The sequence below is a fragment of the Bipolaris zeicola genome (assembly GCF_000523435.1).
Source record: "Bipolaris zeicola 26-R-13 unplaced genomic scaffold scaffold_7, whole genome shotgun sequence".
NCBI lineage: Eukaryota > Fungi > Ascomycota > Dothideomycetes > Pleosporales > Pleosporaceae > Bipolaris > Bipolaris zeicola.
The window spans coordinates 51,360-70,353 of NW_006912056.1; the positions used below are offsets into that span (position 1 = coordinate 51,360).

Consider the following 18,994-nt stretch of genomic DNA (forward strand, 5'->3'; position numbering starts at 1 on the left):
AAGGCACAATGGGTCTCGGAGTGAGACTTCCAGGTAGCTCCCGCGCTGAGCATGCCGCAGACGACAGCGAGGAACCTCCACCACTGAACCCCCTCGCACCGAAGCATAAGGTCAATCCAAGCAGCGCTTCTGTAGGATCCAGATCCCAACCCGCAAGTTTTATACCTCTTCAACTCGGAGGGACCAATTCCCCAAGCTCTAGTTCCGTCGCCGATTCTGAACCCACCCGCGACAGCACCATCTCGGGAACAGATGCTGTACGAGACCTCAAAGCTGAGATATTGTCGAACTGGCTGCACACAAAGCAGGAAGAGCGAGTATGGACATTCGGTGGTCCTGGCGAAGGTGTTTTCATGAAAAGAGCAAAAGGGAGTTACGCATGTGCGCCCCATGGAGTTCAGAATGACGGTACAGGCCTCTACCAAGCGGTCACCGAATTGAATGTTCGGGTAAGTGAATGGATTTTCGTCCCTCGATAATCTCCAATTCTGACGTCCTCAAGTGCGCCATAACTGTCAACACTCGGGTTATCAAGTATATCCTAGAGCGTACCACTGTTTCTTATGTTCAGATTCAATCCGGTCAACGTCTCCAGGTCATTCCTGACTTTGAAGCTCTCCCATTCTGCCAAAGGGGCCAGTCGGCTGCGTTCATTGCCTCTCGTGGCATGCTGGTCGTGTGGCAAGATGACCCAAAGCTGCTGCTCGAAAGGGCAGAGTTTATCATCAATGCTTTGATGAGAATGATGTGTGGATCTGAATACGGTTACGACGCGCAAGATATTGAGCTAGAAAAAGTCCTCGGCAAGAACCCCATGGTCGATGTTGAAGAATACGACGAAGTCTTTGATCCTACTGGCGGCAGAGATGAAGGCCCACGCGATATCAAACTTTGGCAATCTGCTTATTGCGGTATGTCCATCTTGCTACTGACGACAGCTATCGGATCTGGATGGAGGCAGATTGCCATTCAAGAAGTCCAGGCTTATGACATGCTTCGAATGCTTTTCTTGGTCTGCCTACCTGCCCAAGTTTGGCTTTCACTGGTAAATGCCCTTGATTGTGAGAAACTACGGTCTGCTGATGAACCCAGTTCTTCTTTCAAGCTGTAGTTGGCAATGTTGCACAGATCTTTGGCCCCACCGACCAGATGAACGAAAACAGCAGGTACTACTCTGGAAAGGCGCCCAAACGCCTCCATCGTGATACTTTTGGCGCACCGCTCCCGCATGTCACCGTACAGATGCCTGTATATAAGGAAGGTCTACGTACCGTCATTGAGCCGACCGTTCGTTCAATTAAGCAAGCGATCTCTACTTACGAGCTGCAAGGAGGAAGTGCAAACATCTTCATCAACGATGACGGCAGTAAGTTGATGTGCACCTCCGAAGAATACTATGCATAATAACAAAACAACAGTGCAGCTTCTCTCGGCTGAAGACGCCCAAGATCGCCAGGAGTTCTACGACGAGCACGGCATTGGCTGGGTTGCTCGACCTCGACACGACCCCAAGGGCGAGCATGGAATCAAGCCTTTCACTCGTCCCGGTAAGTTCAAAAAGGCTTCCAACATGAACTACGGCCTCCGTATCAGCTGCAGAGTCGAAGAAATCTTGAACCAGACCCCACGTGGTGAGGGCTGGACCCAACTCGACGAGAACATTGCCTACAAGGAGGCCATAGAGGCGGCTATGGCGGAGCATGTGGGCGAAGCCTGGGCAGACGGAAACATTCGCATTGGCGACTACATTCTCTTGGTTGACTCTGATACCCGTGTTCCCAAGGATTGTTTACTGGAGGCCGTTAGCGAGATGGAGCAGAGCCCTGAAGTTGCCATTCTCCAGTATTCTTCCGGAGTCATGAACGTCACCAACAACTTCTTCGAAAAGGGCATCACGTTCTTTACCAACATGATTTACACTATGATCCGGTTCGCTGTCGCTGGTGGCGATGTAGCGCCCTTTGTCGGACACAACGCTATTCTGCGCTGGGAGGCGGTTCAAAAGATTGCATACAAATTCAAGGAGGATGATAATACGACTTACGACAAGTTCTGGTCTGAGGAGACTGTTTCTGAGGACTTTGATATGAGTTTGCGACTTCAGAGTGCTGGTTACATTATTCGACTGGCCTCGTACAAGGGCGACGGTTTCAAGGAAGGTGTCTCGATTACGGTCTACGACGAGCTTGCTCGATGGGAGAAGTATGTTCTCTGAAATATTTCTTCGAGCGCTGATTTGCTAACTCTGGTGATCTAGGTATGCCTATGGATGTAATGAGCTTATTTTCAACCCCTTCATTAAGTGGTTTACCAAGGGTCCTTTCACCAAGCTCTTCCGAACGTTCCTTCGGTAAGTCAGAAATCTACAAACCCTGTGATCACTCCCGTGTTCCCAAGATTCATTCAGCTAACTTGAGAATTTTAGCTCAAACATGCCACTCGCATCTAAAATCACTATCATGGCCTACATCGGTACCTACTACGCTCTCGGTTGTTCGTGGACTCTTACCATGCTAAACTACTTCCTCATCGGTTTCTTCAACGGATTTCTCGACCACTACTACATTAATTCGTTCCGCGGTAAGTCTAACAAATATGACTATGCATCCCCATTCTTTGCCCTACCATCACTCGTATCATCCACGTCCTGACACAACACCAGTCTACTTCGCCATCGTCCTCATCTTCACCGTCCTCGGCAACATCTCCCTCGCCGTCCTCCGCTACCGCATCGGCGAAGGCTCCATTCTCGGCGGCTTCCTCACCAACCTCAAATGGATTCCTCTCCTCACCATTTTCCTAGGCGGCATCTCCCTCCACATCTCCCAGGCTCTCATCTGCCACTTCCTCAGCATCCCGCTAGAATGGGGGTCTACATCCAAGGAGTCCGAACATGTTTCTTTCTTCGTGGCCATCAGCAAAGTCCTCAGGCGCTTCAAATGGAGCTTCATGTTCTGCTTTACCATGACAGCCGTGATGATTACAATGGCGTTCGCGCTACCGGAGGATTGGCAGATCAGGACTCTGATTGCGGTTTGGCCTATGGGTACGATTATTGTTAGTCACTTTTTGCTGCCGATTGTGCTTAACCCGCAGTTGATGACATTTACCTGGTAAAGCAATGGATCATACTGTAGAGGACACAATCGAGCGGTTAGAAAGTAAGGAGTTTAATGCATACAGGACAGCGTGCATGTGTTGGGTAGAGTCCAGGGAGTCTCTCCATAGGGATAGAAAGACCACTCCGCACATGCTAGCTCCTGTCAATTTGAGAGCATTTAGAGGGAGTTTAACAGGCTGTTTCGAGGCCTCGTCTTGTTGTAATATTTGTAATAACATGGTCGAGACCTTATTAGGACACGACACGGCGTTCGCAATATACAAATTTAAAAGTCAATAACTAGATTTTCTTCTCTTTATTCTCATGCTTTCAAGGCATCAAAGTCAATAAAGGGATTCTCATGCACACCACGTAACAAACTTCTCCACGACAAATTCCTCCAATCCCCATCTTCCGTTCATCCTGCCAAACCCACTGTTCTTGACTCCACCCTGGCTCCCAGTCGGACTGGTATACACGCTGATGGTATTCGCATGTACCTGCCCATACTCTAACTCCCTGCTGATCTTGAGAAACCTTGCCATGTCGCGCGTCCAAACGGTAGCGTTGAGCCCGTAGGCAGAGCGATTTGCGAGTTGGATAGCCTCCTCATCCGTCTTGACCACGTATAGCGAAGCTGAAGGTCCAAATGTCTCCTCGTCGAATATCCTGCTACTGCTAGACGGATTCAGCACAAGAGTGGGTGGAAGCACCGTCGTAGACCCTTCTTTATCCCCATCACTAGACCTTGGAAATACAACATTATCTCCCCTCTTCTCCGCATCCTGAATAAGATCACACGCATGCTGCGCAATCCCCTCAGACACCGCAGCCCCCGTAGTCTCCCTCGTAACCTTCCCCATCTCCTCCACAAGCTTCTCCTGAAACTCCTTCGCCACACCCTCCAGCACAATAACCCTCTCTGTACTAAAGCAAATCTGCCCATGATTCATCGTCGCCCCCAACGCGCACTGCCTCGCCGCAACCCCCAGATCCGCATCCTCTAGCACAATCGCCGGACACTTACCCCCCAACTCCATCAACACCGGCTTCAAATACCGCGCCACAACAGCCATAATCTGGCGCCCGACAGCCGCCGACCCAATAAACTCAACCTTGCGAATCGCCTCGTGCGAAATAAGCGCCTCTGTAACCGCCACTGCATCCTCCCGCACACATTGCACCTGGTTCAACACACCCGCGGGAACCCCCGCCTCCACAAACGCCTTTGTGATTTCAAAATGCGTAGCTGGACACATTTCAGAGGCTTTGAAGACAACCGTACATCCTACTGCAATCGCACTCGCGATCCCCCTCGTCGCGAGGATCAACGCTGCATTCCACGGCGCAATACACAGGACAGGTCCAATGGGTTCTTTGAATACGAAGCCCGTCGTCCCTGGTTTCTCAGTCGGGGGGATAACGCCGGCTACACTACTGATTTGCGCGGCGATCTCGCGCAGGTAGGAAATGGCGAGGTTGACGTTTTGGAGGGCCCAGGCAGGGGTGCAGGATGTTTCGCGGGTTTGGGTGGAGACGAGGGTGGCGCTGTGGGTGAAGTAGTGGTCTGCTACGCGGAGGAGCAGGTCCCGGCGCGTGGTGTGTGGTGTTTGGCGCCAGGATTTGAAGGCTGTCCAGGCAGCGGTTGCGGCGTGCGTGGCGTCCTTGGGGGAGGCGGAGCAGGCGTGGTGGGAGGGTGTGGTGGATGAGGAGGGGGTTATGGGCAAGGTGGTGGTGGTGTGGATGGGTTCATTGTTGATCCATAGGGGAATGAGGGAGTTTGGGGTGGTTGATCTTGTGGAGTCCGGGTTTGTTGACATGGTGGGGTTGATTTGGTGGAGGGTGTGCTGATGATGGAGTGACTTGTGCTCTTTCTGCTGTCTTTTCTATCTTTCTCACTGGAAGCTCGTAGATTTGCTGCAATGGCTCTATAAAAATTTCCATGAGTTGTCAGGATGTGAATGGGGTATAAATGATGTCCCAGGTTTTGCCCTCAAATGGCGTCGATGTAGTACCGGTTCGCAATACTCCCGCGGCCCTCTTCCGTTGATGTGGATCATCCTTCGGCAGATGTCGAGTGCCGCCGCGGCACTATGAATCCGACCGGACACTGCTTCATCGTCACCCACGTATCAGCTACAACTAGCACTTCTGTTTTCAGAGCTTCACAGTATGTGCAATGAAAATTGTGATGAAAAAGGTATGCTATTACAGTTTTAGCAGTAAGCCCTCATTCTTAGGTCGGATGTAAACCGCTGGTAGAGCCCTACGCACCATAATGTGATGTCGCATAAGTTATCCAAAGGGCAAGCTCATACCCTTGTATTCATTTAGGACGAACTATATCGAGTGCTGATTGAAAGATATTTTGCGCTAAAAATCAAAGTCAGATTTCTAGTGAATTTATTGAATCGCCTAAAACACCATGTAATCCTCAAGCATCAAATATCCATCTTTTGTTTTTCCAAATCCGCTGCCACGTCCTCTGCTTTTAACCTCTCAGCCCTCTCAGCGGCCCTCTTCTTCTTGTTCTCTAACCTCTCTCTGTCCTCTCTCATCTGCCTAATCAATGTGCTCTTTTCCCTAATCTTATGGCCGTAGAGATAGAATACCACAGGGATGGGTATCATGGCAAATTCTACCAGCGATAGCATAGTGGCACTCCAGTGCGGACCAAGGGTCTTATACATCTGAGGACCGGCCAAAGGAAGGGCGCCGCCCATTGCAGAGCGGAGAACTGCATTTCCAGCAAGCGCGGAGGCAGCATAAATACCATAGGAGTGGACAAGGTAGTTTGAGGCGTATATGAAGACGCCACAATTACCAGCACCGAATGGGACGCCAGCAAGGATTGGAAAGATCCAGTGAACGTTTGGAGTGCAAGTCCTGTGGCAATGTTAACTGCTGATTTGAGAAAGACTAAAGGATGCTTACCATGCAAAAATCATTTCGCCCACTGGGACACAAACCGCTGCGATGACGACAACACTGACCATAGCTTCTGGATACGGCTTACCCGTTTCAGGGTCCTTCTTGTGACTGTTGATCATACGGCGGATAAGTGGCTCAGAGGTTATTACCAGTACACCCCCAACGCCAATGCCGATGTAACCAAGTCCCACTAGTCCGGGCGACCAGCCTCGGAGTTCTCCAAAAACAATTGGATATGACACGAAGCAAAGGTACAAAACTCCATAGACGAGCGCAATGTAAACATCCCAGAAAATGCAAATCGGTTCGTTGAAGGCCATGCTGAAGGGGCGGTACAGATTCTCTTTCAACAAAGGCCAAAACGATTTCTTGTCATCGTAGCGCGAGTAATATCGAGGATCAGATGTTTCCATGCGTTTCTTGGCGGATTTTGCGCGAAGGATGGCTGGCGCATATGTTTCTTTTACCATGAACACCATGAACCATGAGGCACCGGAGCCGATCATCACAACCCAATTTGTCCATCGCCAACCCAGAGCCTGGAATACGAAGCCAGAAATCACAGGCCCTATTACGGGCCCATTCATAGGACCAAGAGACCAAATAGAAAAGGCCAGGGCGCGGTATTCTTCGCGAGAGATATCAGAGACGGTACCTGGAGCGTTGGAGATCATGGCAGCTCCTGCAATGGCACCAAAAAAGCGCATGACAAGAATCTGCGCAAGGTTGTTTGCCATGGCACTTGGCAAGACGAGAATTGTAAAGGCAGCGACAGCAGTCAAATACACTGGTCTTCTGCCGTACATTTCACTGAGTGGCGCGAGAAGCAGCGATCCGATTGCAAGACCACACATGTATGTCGTGATGCCTAGAATGACAGGCGTCTTTGAGCGTATGCCAAACGACGCCATCATGCCCGGTATGCCGCTTGTGTAGCTTGTGGAGTACATGACTACGACTAAGGTGGAGAAGCTCATGAAGAAGATGACAACTGCCTTCTTAGCCATTGGCCAGTCCTGTGGATTCTCGCCGTCATCGTCGAAATCAACCTCAAAGCGGGCGTCTTGGGTTGCATTGGTAGTCACGGTCGCGATTGCGTCGTCCTTGTCGCCAGGCCAAGAGTAGCCTGTATTCCTGCTCCATGTGTGGTGTATGGCAGGGCGGGCGTCTGCTACCGAAGCAATTGAGTCGGATCGCGTCGATGCTGAGGACACAGAGGTATGGTCATGTTCGGATTCGACCTCTTCCACCACGCGGGGCTTTTCTGAGGTATGCGACTGGGATGAGGGCAACGTGCTATTTCCCTGAAGTGGTGGAGTGATTGCGACACGAGTGTCTTTGTCAAAATCACTGTTGGACATGGCGCTGGTGGAGGCGCTGTCAAAATCCCACAGTCAACAGCATAAAAGTACGGAAGGAAGGAAGAAAGAAAGACTCAATAGCGGACTCATGGGCAGCGAGTGCGGAATATGGCCATTCCATGATTGCGCCATGGACCAGAGGGGCTAGCTGCGAACGCCTTGTGGCGATGGCGCTTTGCCGTCTTCATCACAGCGGTTTCCAATACAACGGGAATAACGGTGATAGCACAGCGGTGACGGTATGGAAGATAAGAATATAGCCGAGGTCTTTGTCGCTTGTGGAGTGGGGTGGAGTCTTCCAGTGGAGCATGGCGCTGCGAGGGACGGTGGCCAGGCTGTGGATCCTAGGCTTGAAAAAGCTTCGCCTGAATGTACGCAGTGAGGTGTGCATAATTGGTGACATTATTGGTGAATGGGTGTGGACTTAACAAGTACTGAGAGCGCGATTCGTTCAGTGGAAAGAGGGATGCGGGCTAGAGTGACGAAGCTAGAAGCAGAGGAGGGGAAGTCCGGTCAGGCTAACTAAGTAGCATACGGGCAAACCTCGGGACGGACCTTTTGTTAGCCTCTTCTCCTTCCCGTCAACTGTGGATCGTCCATTCTCCTCCAACCGCACTTTCAGTGCATAGTATTGTTGCGGCAAAAGGATGACTTCTGGTGCTGCGACAATTCTGTTGGCGCCCTTCATGGACACGTTTGCTCCGCCACACTCGTGTGGTATCACATAAATCAACCCACCATACCCACGCTGCGAGAATAAGCTAATAATGGCCTACAGTGCGACCTTCACCAACAATGCACCATGTTTTCATCCTGCGAGCAGCCTCGAGCAGCCTCCCGCAATCCCGCTGCCGGAAAATGACCCATGGATCTCAGCTTTCCCTTTTCCCTTTGTCTCGTCTCCCATTGGTCTCCTTGCGTCTCACCCATTCTCTGCGTGACCCTGTTGCTATCCTTATACATACATCAAATTCACAGTTCATCCCCTATCTTTTATATCCTTGCTTCATATATGAATAGCAATCTGTATCTACTTTGGTGACTTTTGCGGATGATCAAAACGATTCACGCAAGGCTACGTGCATGCTGCAGGTCCAGGCGACACGCAATTTTGTGACACACATATGTAGGCTACCATCTTCAGCCGCTTTCAGACCTGCACGGCTGGTGGCTTTCACTTTTCTCAGTAGGCGCTTTGGATTTATTGGACAAGGCTGTGCGCATAACTTCAGTTATCTCTGCCAACCCACAAGGCTCACTGATCACGCCTCACCTTCACTGAGGCGCCAACTGTGGAGCCTTGCCAAGGTACCGCGCCGTGTGCTGGCAGACGTGTTTTCAGCACAAAATCTACTTAGCACCCTAGGTATTCTCGCAGTAGTAATCTTTTCAACGACTGTAACACGCCTCTCCTCAACTTCTCTCGCTGGCTGCTTCTTTGCGGCTGATCTTCCCTTAACAATTATGGCTTCCACTAGCCGCCTGGACTTTCTGCATCAGCTGTACAATCATGTGGCGCTGCCTCGCGACGTTCCAGGCAAGGAGGATGGGAACCTCCATCACATCGATGCCGCCTTGTTGAATCGCATGATGGACGCTGTTGTGAAGATCACCGCCTATTCTACTGTGAACTTACGATTCAACTTGGAGGGGCTATACAGCTCACTGCAAGCATCCCAAATACTCAACGTCAGCGGGGCTCTCAGCAAGTCTACATTGATGAAGCAATTTTGTACTCTAGGCCAACACAAGATGCTTGTACTTCACCTCAACCCTCAGAACTGTGGTCTGCTTATATACCATCAAACCAGGTAGGCTCAAGTGATGCGAAATTGCTCACGACACTGCTAACTCGTACAGTTCCGTGGGTGAGAGCTCCATCGTTTTTGAGGCCTTCGAGACATCTGCAACTGCCGACAAGGTACTTGCAGCAAAGAGTGCCCTGCAATGGGATTGTGAGTACCGTGCACATGAACTGAATGTGGAAAAGGTCCTGACAGCCTTCGATATAGTTCCTGGATCAGCGGTCTCTATCTCTGAGTCGACTTTCAACGAACCTTCTTTCCAAGATGCTCTCGCAACTTTTCTCGAGCAGGCGAGCACTGAATATGTCACAAAGTTCGCTGCCATCACCTGGAAAGCAGCTGCCAAACTGGCCGAGATCCGAGACACAAGCGACCCTGCGATCATATCTGGTCTGTTGATGGCTATATTGGAAGCCAACGGCACTACAACCAACGTGCCCCGACTGCGAAAACGAGTACGTGACACCGTTATCTTTGAAAATGCTCGAAAGCCTTGGAGACGATCTGCTTTCTACCTGGTCTTAAGAGTAGCTACCCAGAGGTATCTGTATCAACATCTGGGCGCCCAAGAGGGTAGGGAAATGTATAAGACTATCATGTGCGTATTTCATGCACAACTCCTAGAGAATGCATTGAAGAGAATACCTCTTGAGGCTGCCTTCTTCTTGCGCCAGAAGCTAGGGCGGCGCCTTGCAAAGCTCAGTTCCGACCTGCACAGCTCGAACAATCCTTCAATTTGTGCGCATCCCTTTGACGGACTGCCATTAGAACAAGATTTCGAGAAGATGCTAGGAACAACAGGTGCATACCTGAAGCAGGTTTGGCAAACCTACCAAAGGGATCGGGAACGACAAGTCCCAGGATTGCGCCGATATGCCAATCCCAATGAATCCCGACTTCATCTAACCAGCAGCGGCAAGGTCTTGAGAAATACTTCATTTGAGTATCTCTCGTTCCCGAGACGCCAGGAGCGAACTGCTGCCAGCCTCCTGGATTCTTATCAGCAGTCTGCGACCTCAACCAAACCCTACATGGAAGCTGTATCCGGCCACATCTCTTCATCAAAGTATCATGAAGACGTCGTACTACCGGCCAAGTGCTCGACAAAACACGAAAGCCCCCGTATCATTGAATTAAGCGGCACAATACGCGAGTATGTTCGCATCATTTGCACGGGAGATCAGACGTACACATACCAAAAGAGCCAACAGTTGCTCTACCTCATGGAACTGTGGGTTCTCCTGGACAAGGCTACTGTCGCATGCTACCCACTACTTCTGGATTACCACCCCGGCTTTGATTCCGATATACTTGATCCTATCGAGCTGTTGACGCTTGAGGAGATGACCAGAGTTCAAGAAGTACGGCGGTATTTGTCAACACGATGCCACTCCCGTACAGTGACGCAAAGCAAAACCATTTTCGATGATCCTGCTGACGACTGCTTCGCTGTGCGGTTCTATGATAACGAGTGTCTTGAGGGTGAGCTTTCAGCCATGCGGGAGGAGATTGAGGATGCAGCCGAACAGGCATGCATAAAAAAAGAAACTGAATGGGAGGAAAAGAGTACAGAGTACGAAAAGAAGACACTCACTTTGAACGAAAAAGAATGCATATATGATTCCGTCATAGACCGAGATCTTCGCGTGGCTGACTCACGCCATAGAGTTCGCTGCGAATGGCACAATCTTCATCATGAGTTGAAGAACATGAGGATCCAGATCTTCGAGCACCCTCTTCCAAGCTACGAACCGGCTGTGAAAGCAACAATTTTCGAGCTCCAATGTCCAAAAGAGTTTGCGGCATACCGTGATGCTACTTGGCTCATTCTCTCGAGCTTGTGCCACAAACCAGTTGAACACCTAGACCGCATATCACTTGTCCGCGACTACTCACAACTTCAGTCCTACGCAAACAACACCCAATGCCAGGTAACCTTGGGGTCTTACAAAAAAGCCCACCTCGAATCCCACTATGCAACCTGGGGCTTCCCGATCGCGCTACAAGAGATTATTCGCACTTGTGGCTTGAAGCCTCGATACTACGATAGTGCTGGTGCCTGCTGGACCGATAGGCTAACAAAGGCTTCATTTTGGCATCATTTTCCCGTAAAGCTCCCGCCAAACTCACCGTTTTCAACTCTCAATCTGGACTACGGTACATGGCCGACATCAAACCAGATTCAAGCAAGCCAAGCCAAGTGTCCTCAAGGACTGGGTATTCATGAATTTACAGCTTTTCAAGGTCTACTGGTCGGCAATCATTCACGATGGATCAGTCTTCTTCGAGAGTTGGGTTCAAGCAACATCAATTTCTCGTCCGAGTCAACCTGGGTAATTGTTTCACGTCTAGTATTTCAGCAAGGGCCGAGCTATGACCAGACATCTGAGTACACAGACATTCACAGCCCACTAGCGGACAATGATTTCTCTACTGCATTGTTGGCGCAAATCGACTACCGCCTACAAGGCATTCGGCGCAACTGGAGGGAGCCCATACAAATGGAAATCTTGATTACGATACTGCTCAAGGTCATATCGCTGGCTAGAGACTCGAAAGTTCTGAGTCGTGCTATGGAAATTCTCCATCAAGCTCGTAAGATAACTGACGACTGGCGAAGAGAGCTCCAAGCGATCGTCACACAGGACCCTACTGTCTTACCATGGATCATATGGGCTTCACTCTTGTGTAAGCGGACGTTGCACACGGAAGGCCAGCTGCTAGGTGTACCAGAACACCTTCAGACATATTTGGATGCGTCAATCTCTCTTCATTACAACCTTTCGGTAGAAATAGGAGGCATGCCTTGCAGTCTGCAAAACGCCATTATCCGGGATGTCTTGTTCGCTTACGAAAACCGCGATCTTGTGAGGAGAACTCTGCTTGCGCATCCTGAGACATTTACAGCTTCACTGAAAGCCGTGTGGCATGTCCCCGGCAGCTTTGAATGCACTGGTTTGGCATTAGAGGATATTCCCGATACTTGGTGGATGTCGCTTACGCTAAGGTCTAATGCCGAGCAGGTTTCTAACTTTGTGCATTTCAACTACCTCTATGGCACTCTTCTCATAGACGGGAAGGAGATGGGTACATTACCGTTGTCTTATCGTGCCCATCCAACATTCCAGCACCTCTTCGGTACTAAAAACCCGATTGTTTACCCCTCCCCCCTGAGGGACATGGATTTTGCGTTATGCGAGGTGATGCCAAATAGGCACAGAATTCATCTAGCCTACCGCAATGGCCAAGTCATCATCCGTGCTGATAATAATGGCCACTTGCTTGAGTTCGTTCCTTCCGGGATTTTCAGGCCTGATCTTCCCCTGCCTTTGGTAGAAGGTTGCTATCATTGGCTCCACGTCCATACCGGTCAAGTCGAAATCCGCCAAAAACATAGATGGACGTCTAGTCCCACGAATTGGTGGTTACGACCATATCAACACGGGTCATATCGTGCTGTACGACAGTTTCAGGGGCCCAAGGAGACCATACTTCTTGAGCCAAGAAGCTCCCTTGTTCAAGATATCGCTCGAATATTTAGTCATTTCGAGACTCCTTCTCAGATGTTGGTGTGGGTTTCACGAGATGGCCAAGTGAGTGTAGAGCTAAAGCGCATGGAACTCAGTTTCTTCATCAATCCCAAAGGCCAACTACAGTCACAACGACTTGGTGCTATAATTTCGTTCAAGCAAGATTGTGGAACCTGGTATGGTCTACGTAACAAGATCATAATACAGTCTATCTCCAATCACCGCCAGACAAGCGTCCTGATCCCCTTGGGAGATTTCAAAGTTTTCAGGGATGGGCCACATGTTTGCGTCGACATCGAAATGGGTAGCGGCCAGTATCTCAAATACTCGATCAATGACACGCTGGGTCGTATCGACTGTGCGCCTGAGCCACGTCTGTTGTACACCAAGGCTCTGTTACATGCTTATACATCGCATGTGATAGCCGATCCACTTACAGGGCGAACAGGGACTGAAGAGGCACTCCAACTACTTCGTTCTGCAGCCTATCAGCCCTGGAACCCATTGCCAAATCACATGATAGATTTGCTAAATCGCATTGCAGACCTCTCACCTAAGCGTGGGTATTATCCGCCAGAATCTAGATACATGGAAACGGTGCGCTGGAACGCTGGCTGCACCATTCATATGCAAGATGATGGCCTTGTTGCCGCTGTTGCCCGGATCCTGCGAAGGTCGTCCGATCTATCCCATTTCTTTCTCGATCAGGAGGTTCAAGAACGACCTGAGCTACCCACGGAAGCCACGCATCTCGCTGCGCGTGCACTCGCAAGGTCCGCTACTCCGAAGAGGAAGACTACCAGCTACCAGGATGATATCTACTGCACACGCGACATCCGCACATCTTCACAAGGGTTCTTGAATGTACTGGAGATATCAAAACTGCTTTTATTTTGGAAGCCATCATGCACTCTAGATGATTCACTAGTAGCGCTTCTGCACGATGCTCCAGTTGTGGGTGGCTACGACAAGCTCTACCGAAGATGTTTGCTCAGTGATCACTTTGCTGTCGACCTCCGAGCAGAGTGGGGTGCACTCGCACAGAAGGCCCTGCAGTGCAATTTGGACGACAAATTCAGTCTGATGTTTCTCTTCAGTGTACTGGCATTTTCCCCAGATGCAAATCTTGACTTACTCCGTATCTTGGTTTCCTTCGCCATGCTGCCAGAGCTACGTGCTATACCTACACCGAAACACCCTGCGTACTCCCATTTTCGTGCGGATGGAGCACCTCCAACGTCATACTTTGTATCCCTGATGGTCAAAGCACGAATTGCTTTCTCGGAAACCGGATTCAAAAAGCGCTCACAGCTCATCAAAGCCCAAAGCTTGCACGAACCAAGTGTGGATAAAGCATGCGAGCTGCTGGCTACCTCGATTTCTGCGCAATGGCCTAGTTTGAGAATTGATCCAAAGAGATTACCTACAATCAATCCAGAGTACTTGGATGTTGAACGTGCCTTGGCCGATATCACTCCGGAATGGACTCGTCTTACACAAAATCATGAGCTGTGTACATATCTAGAGCAGGTTCAAAAAGTTCTTTCACAAGCAAGTCTCCAACATGGTCAATCCTTGCCACCTATTGTCACAGAAAACGAACTATCGCCAGCTGCAATCTATCCTCAAAGGTCAAGAGCCAATGACGATCTGACACTTCGACATCTGCTTAAATTCCACATTCCTAGCAGCGCTGTGGCTATGGCAACAGCTCTTCCTGTAACCGGGTCATACGCCAGGGCTCTGAATGTCAGATCCGGTAACATAGTCCATACCCCGGGAAATCACTACCGCCACATGAACAATTTCAAAGATCAGAAAGTGCTTTATGCTCACAGTATCGCTCCTCAGTCGGAAGAAATCAGCATGCTTCGAGAAGTAGTCGCTAGGTTCAAGGATCCCTCGTCTTTCGTCCAGTGTAGGTACGCAAAGGAGCTCGAAGCCAGCATTAACGCCCTTCAAAAGCGTATAGTGAATAAGAAAGACACCCTGTCTCAACAATACCATCAAATCAGAGCAGTAGAAATAATATCGGCAAAAAGGTCTGCGTCCGCAGCAGCAGAACATATCAGACGTACACTTCGCCACAGCGACCCCCAAGCAAAGTGGCTTCAGATGGTCGATCTCTGGCCAAGTATGACGTTCATCGATCTGCTTGGTGAACTCCGAGAATCTTCAAAGACTAAATTTGGGGAAGGCTCGAAAGAGGCGCTAGTCGCTTTTGGCCTTGTCATGGCCAAATTACAACGTCTACTTCGCATTGCGGATGCCCAAAAGAGACACAAAGATCAACAGGTCCAAGATGAGTGGGCCAATGAAGGCCATACCAACTGGGATCCATTGAAGCATCCTGATTGGTTGTTGTTAGAGATTGATGGTGATGTTCTCCTTCGAGAAGAGCAGGTAGATGTAGCATTGGCGACCGTTTTACCGCCGTCCGACCAAAATTCTGTTCTGCAACTTCTCATGGGCAAAGGAAAGACCTCTTGCATCCTCCGTAAGTATATGAGATCAATATTGTTGCCATCTTGCTAACTAATCTTAGCCATGGCGGCCGCACTTCTTGCCAACGGAATAGACCTAGCACGCGTCGTGGTACCACGAGCGCTCTTACTACAGTCCGCACAAGCGATGCAGGTAAAACTTGGGGGTTTGGTCAATCGCGAATTGATGCATCTGCCCTTTTCTCGAAGAACACCCCCAAAGGAGTCATTGATACATCTCTATGGAAAGCTTCACACTAAGCTACGAGATCGCCGTGGTATCCTTCTTGCGTTGCCTGAGCACATACTATCATTCAAACTGAGCGGTCTACAGCAGCTTTGTGATGCAAATCTTGAAGCAGCATCTAAAATGATGGACACTCAGCGTTGGCTAGATCAGTATGCTCGGGACGTCCTGGACGAGTGCGATGTATCCTTGGCGATACGGACACAGCTCATCTATCCTTCTGGTACGCAGATGACTGTCGATGGCCATCCGATGCGATGGCAAGTCATTCAGGCCGTCCTCCACCTTGTCAAAGACTTTTCGACAACAGTTCAATCACGCTATCCCCACAGTGTTGAGATCGTCAGGCGTGGTTTTGATGGATTCCCTCTCCTGTACTTTCTGCGCAAAAATGCTGAAGAGTACCTACTCGATCTTCTCGTGAAGATCATCTGCAAAGGCCAAACACCATCGATTCTGCCTTGCGCCGAATATTCTCTCGACATGCGACAAGACATTGAGACATATATTTCTGTTCCTACTGTCCGCAGTCATATAGTGACCAGGATTTCTAATCAGTTTCAAGACAAGCCAAAGTTGATGCGAACAATCAATCTGCTTCGTGGACTGTTTGTTCATCGCATACTGCTCACCGCCCTGAAGAAACGTTGGAATGTGCAATACGGACTGCATCCAGTACGTGCGCCTATAGCTGTACCATACTTGGCAAAAGGCGTACCATCTCCTACCGCTGAATGGGGCCATCCGGACGTAGCCATCACTCTAACATGCCTATCTTTCTACTACCAGGGCCTGAACATCTCTCAGCTCAAAGAGTCTTTCGAACATCTGGCCAAGACCGATGAGCCTAGTATACAATACGAGAAATGGTTCCCAAAAGGATGCAACATACCAAGAGAACTGGAAGATTATGCTGCCATCAATGCTGAAGATGTGCGACAGTTGAGCGAGCTATACCAGGCGGTCCGATACAGCGCGTGCTTGATCGACTTTTACCTGAACAACTTTGTCTTCCCAAAATATGCAAAGACCTTCAAGCTGAAGCTCCAAGCTTCCGGTTGGAATCTCTTCCCATCGATTGCTACAAAGAAGACGCAGGCTGGAGCTCGTGTTACTGGATTCTCGGGTACCAACGACTCCCGACATCAACTGCCTCTTTTGATTCAGCAACGAGACATGCCAAAGCTGGCACACACCAACGCAGAAGTGCCTTATTATCTCCTAGCTCCTCGCAATCAGTCATATGTTCGTATGGCATCTCCGACTGGTGTTCGCTGGACCGAGTTGGATTTACTGAGGAACCTTGCAAACCCCTCTCCTTATGCTCGCTCTAACCGAAATTATGGGGTATTCTATGGCGCGAACAATCAATTTCTGCTCCAACAGCAACGACCAATTCGAATCCTTCTTGATGCTGGTGCCCAGGTGTTAGAGCATTCGAACAAAGCCTTCGCTAGAGCTTGGTTGCATGCAGACTCCGACGCAGCTGCAGCCGTCTATTTCGATGATGACCATCGTGTGTGGGTATTGTACCGCACAAATAAGACGATCCCACTAGTGGCATCTCCATTTGCCGATAATCTCGATCGATGCGTTGTGTACTTGGACGAAAGCCACTGTCGTGGGACTGACCTCAAATTTCCGCCTCATGCGCGAGCTGCGCTTACTCTTGGCCAACACTTAACCAAAGATGCGCTTGTACAGGCAGCCATGCGATTGCGTCTACTCGGCCAAACCCAATCAGTTGCTTTCTACTCTCCCCCAGAAGTACATCAAGGCATACTGGACCGATTGAACGTGACTGGACATGGCTACCGCCCAACATCTGGTGATGTGCTTCAGTGGGTCTTTGGCCAGACATGCGATATCATCGAGCAATCTGAACCCTCATTCTTTTCTCAGACATCGCAATACATGCAGCAAGAGCAAGCAAGGTTGGAACATCCAGACTACCTTGGAGACTCCATTTCGCGAGATGCGTTCCTTTCCAAAGTGCGCATCAAGGAAACGCTCTCGTTGAAACAGCTTTATCAACCAAAAGTCCAGCGCCAGAATGGTTCTTCGAAGACAATCAAATGGAATCTGGTATTGGAAGATATTTCCACCGAGCTACAGCGTCGAAAGAAGCATTTCCAAGATCGTGGAAGTGCTGTTCACGCATCAGCCCTGGAAGAAGTGGAGATTGAGCAGGAGCGTGAGGCAGAGCGTGAGATTGAGTCAGAGGTGGAACATGTGCGCGAAATTCAACAATCTCTGGCATATGAAGCAGCCAAAGTGAAGAAGCTTCATGACGACGTCATGCATTTTGCGACGTTTGGACGCCTGGTAGCTGGAAGCGATGCTTACCGGCCCATGTTCTCCCAGCTTGCACGCACGGAACTAGGTCTCAAGCACACGGTCAATCCTTCCATGAAGTCAGGTCTCTGGATTTCTGCTCAATTCAATCGAACCATTGAGACTTTTGAGCCGAACGACAATTACATTCGCTCTCCGCACTGGGTTCTTTGGAGTGGAATCAGCGAGCAAGCTCTCCTGGTCAGTCCGGAAGAAGCAGATGAACTAATCCCCATCGTACAGCATCCCAGGTTTCTGGAGGCCGATAACAAAGTTCATCTCATTGTGTACGCTGCACCGGTCACGCGTCGGATGCTTCACTTTAACCAACTGAACTACTACGCGACGCCTACTCTGCCGACCGACTTCCGCGCCCCTGTTTGGCTGAGAATAGAGCTAGGTCTGTTCTCTGGGCGCCTATACCTCGAGTGGGACGAGTACCACACGTTACTTGAGTACTTGGGACTATGCGACGATCTGTCGCAGCACCCTGAGGAACCTCCTTTTGCGACAAAGCCGCTTACCTTCCGTACGTATTTCCAACACACTCCGTATTGCACTTTTGATACTAACTTATTACAAATAGTCCACGAATGGATCACACTCCGCCGCAAAGGTCAAGACTTCGAGCATACACCCATGGGCTTCATCACGACCGGCAAGCCGCTCACTGAGAAACATCCCTTCTTCCGCGTACTTGCGAGCGAAGACGACCCCGAGCGTGTGCAGAAGATTGCGCGACATGCACCAGGGTATTCGGAAGAAGAGCAGGATGACGATGAACATGACGATCAGGGTGATGAGGATTTCGCCCCTGCCGTTGAGCATGTAGATGAATCGGAGGACGAGGAGGAGTCCGACTCTAGTAGGGATGAAGAATTCCAGGATGCTGAGGATGGGGAGTAAACGTCATCCGTCTAATGCGGATTTTCCTATACACAATTTGTAGTGTAGTTTTTGTAGAGGGCCTCCGCCCGCAAATCTCAAGACTGTATTTACGCCTGACTAAGAGGCTGCGCTCCCTAACTTCATGATCAACCCGTTGCTTGTCTTTTTGTTTACGGGTTCCTAATGAAATACCGCTCTCGTCGGGGAATTGTTTCTATTTGCCCACTTCTAGAGCATCCACAATGGCACTACTATTGTCCGCTACCTCGACGAGTTATATACCAACGCCTACTGCGCGGCGCAGGTGTTGGCGTG

At 49.9% G+C, this 18,994-nt stretch overlaps 4 protein-coding genes across 4 annotated transcripts; 2 read left to right on the top strand and 2 right to left on the bottom strand.

The window, feature by feature from the left end:
- Positions 1–8: 8 nt before the first annotated feature.
- Positions 9–3,117, top strand: COCCADRAFT_83551 (uncharacterized protein; the record flags this gene model as incomplete). The annotated part of the gene is made up of 7 exons (XM_007709311.1): positions 9–449; positions 503–1,045; positions 1,093–1,366; positions 1,419–2,202; positions 2,258–2,350; positions 2,426–2,580; positions 2,663–3,117. The coding sequence occupies 7 exons, from the start codon at positions 9–11 to the stop codon at positions 3,115–3,117; spliced, it is 2,745 nt and encodes a 914-aa protein (XP_007707501.1).
- Positions 3,118–3,459: 342 nt separating this feature from the next.
- Positions 3,460–4,920, bottom strand: COCCADRAFT_83448 (uncharacterized protein; the record flags this gene model as incomplete). The annotated part of the gene is made up of 1 exon (XM_007709312.1): positions 3,460–4,920. The coding sequence occupies one exon, from the start codon at positions 4,918–4,920 to the stop codon at positions 3,460–3,462; it is 1,461 nt and encodes a 486-aa protein (XP_007707502.1).
- A 621-nt stretch (positions 4,921–5,541) lies between these two features.
- On the bottom strand, positions 5,542–7,392 carry COCCADRAFT_83747 (uncharacterized protein; the record flags this gene model as incomplete). The annotated part of the gene is made up of 2 exons (XM_007709313.1): positions 5,542–5,986; positions 6,035–7,392. The coding sequence occupies 2 exons, from the start codon at positions 7,390–7,392 to the stop codon at positions 5,542–5,544; spliced, it is 1,803 nt and encodes a 600-aa protein (XP_007707503.1).
- A 1,464-nt stretch (positions 7,393–8,856) lies between these two features.
- COCCADRAFT_83708 (uncharacterized protein) lies at positions 8,857–18,697 on the top strand (the record flags this gene model as incomplete). Its single annotated transcript, XM_007709314.1, has 6 exons — positions 8,857–8,969; positions 9,054–9,203; positions 9,253–9,347; positions 9,405–15,224; positions 15,273–18,320; positions 18,378–18,697. 6 exons carry the CDS (start codon positions 8,857–8,859, stop codon positions 18,695–18,697), a joined length of 9,546 nt encoding a protein of 3,181 aa, XP_007707504.1.
- Positions 18,698–18,994: the final 297 nt, after the last annotated feature.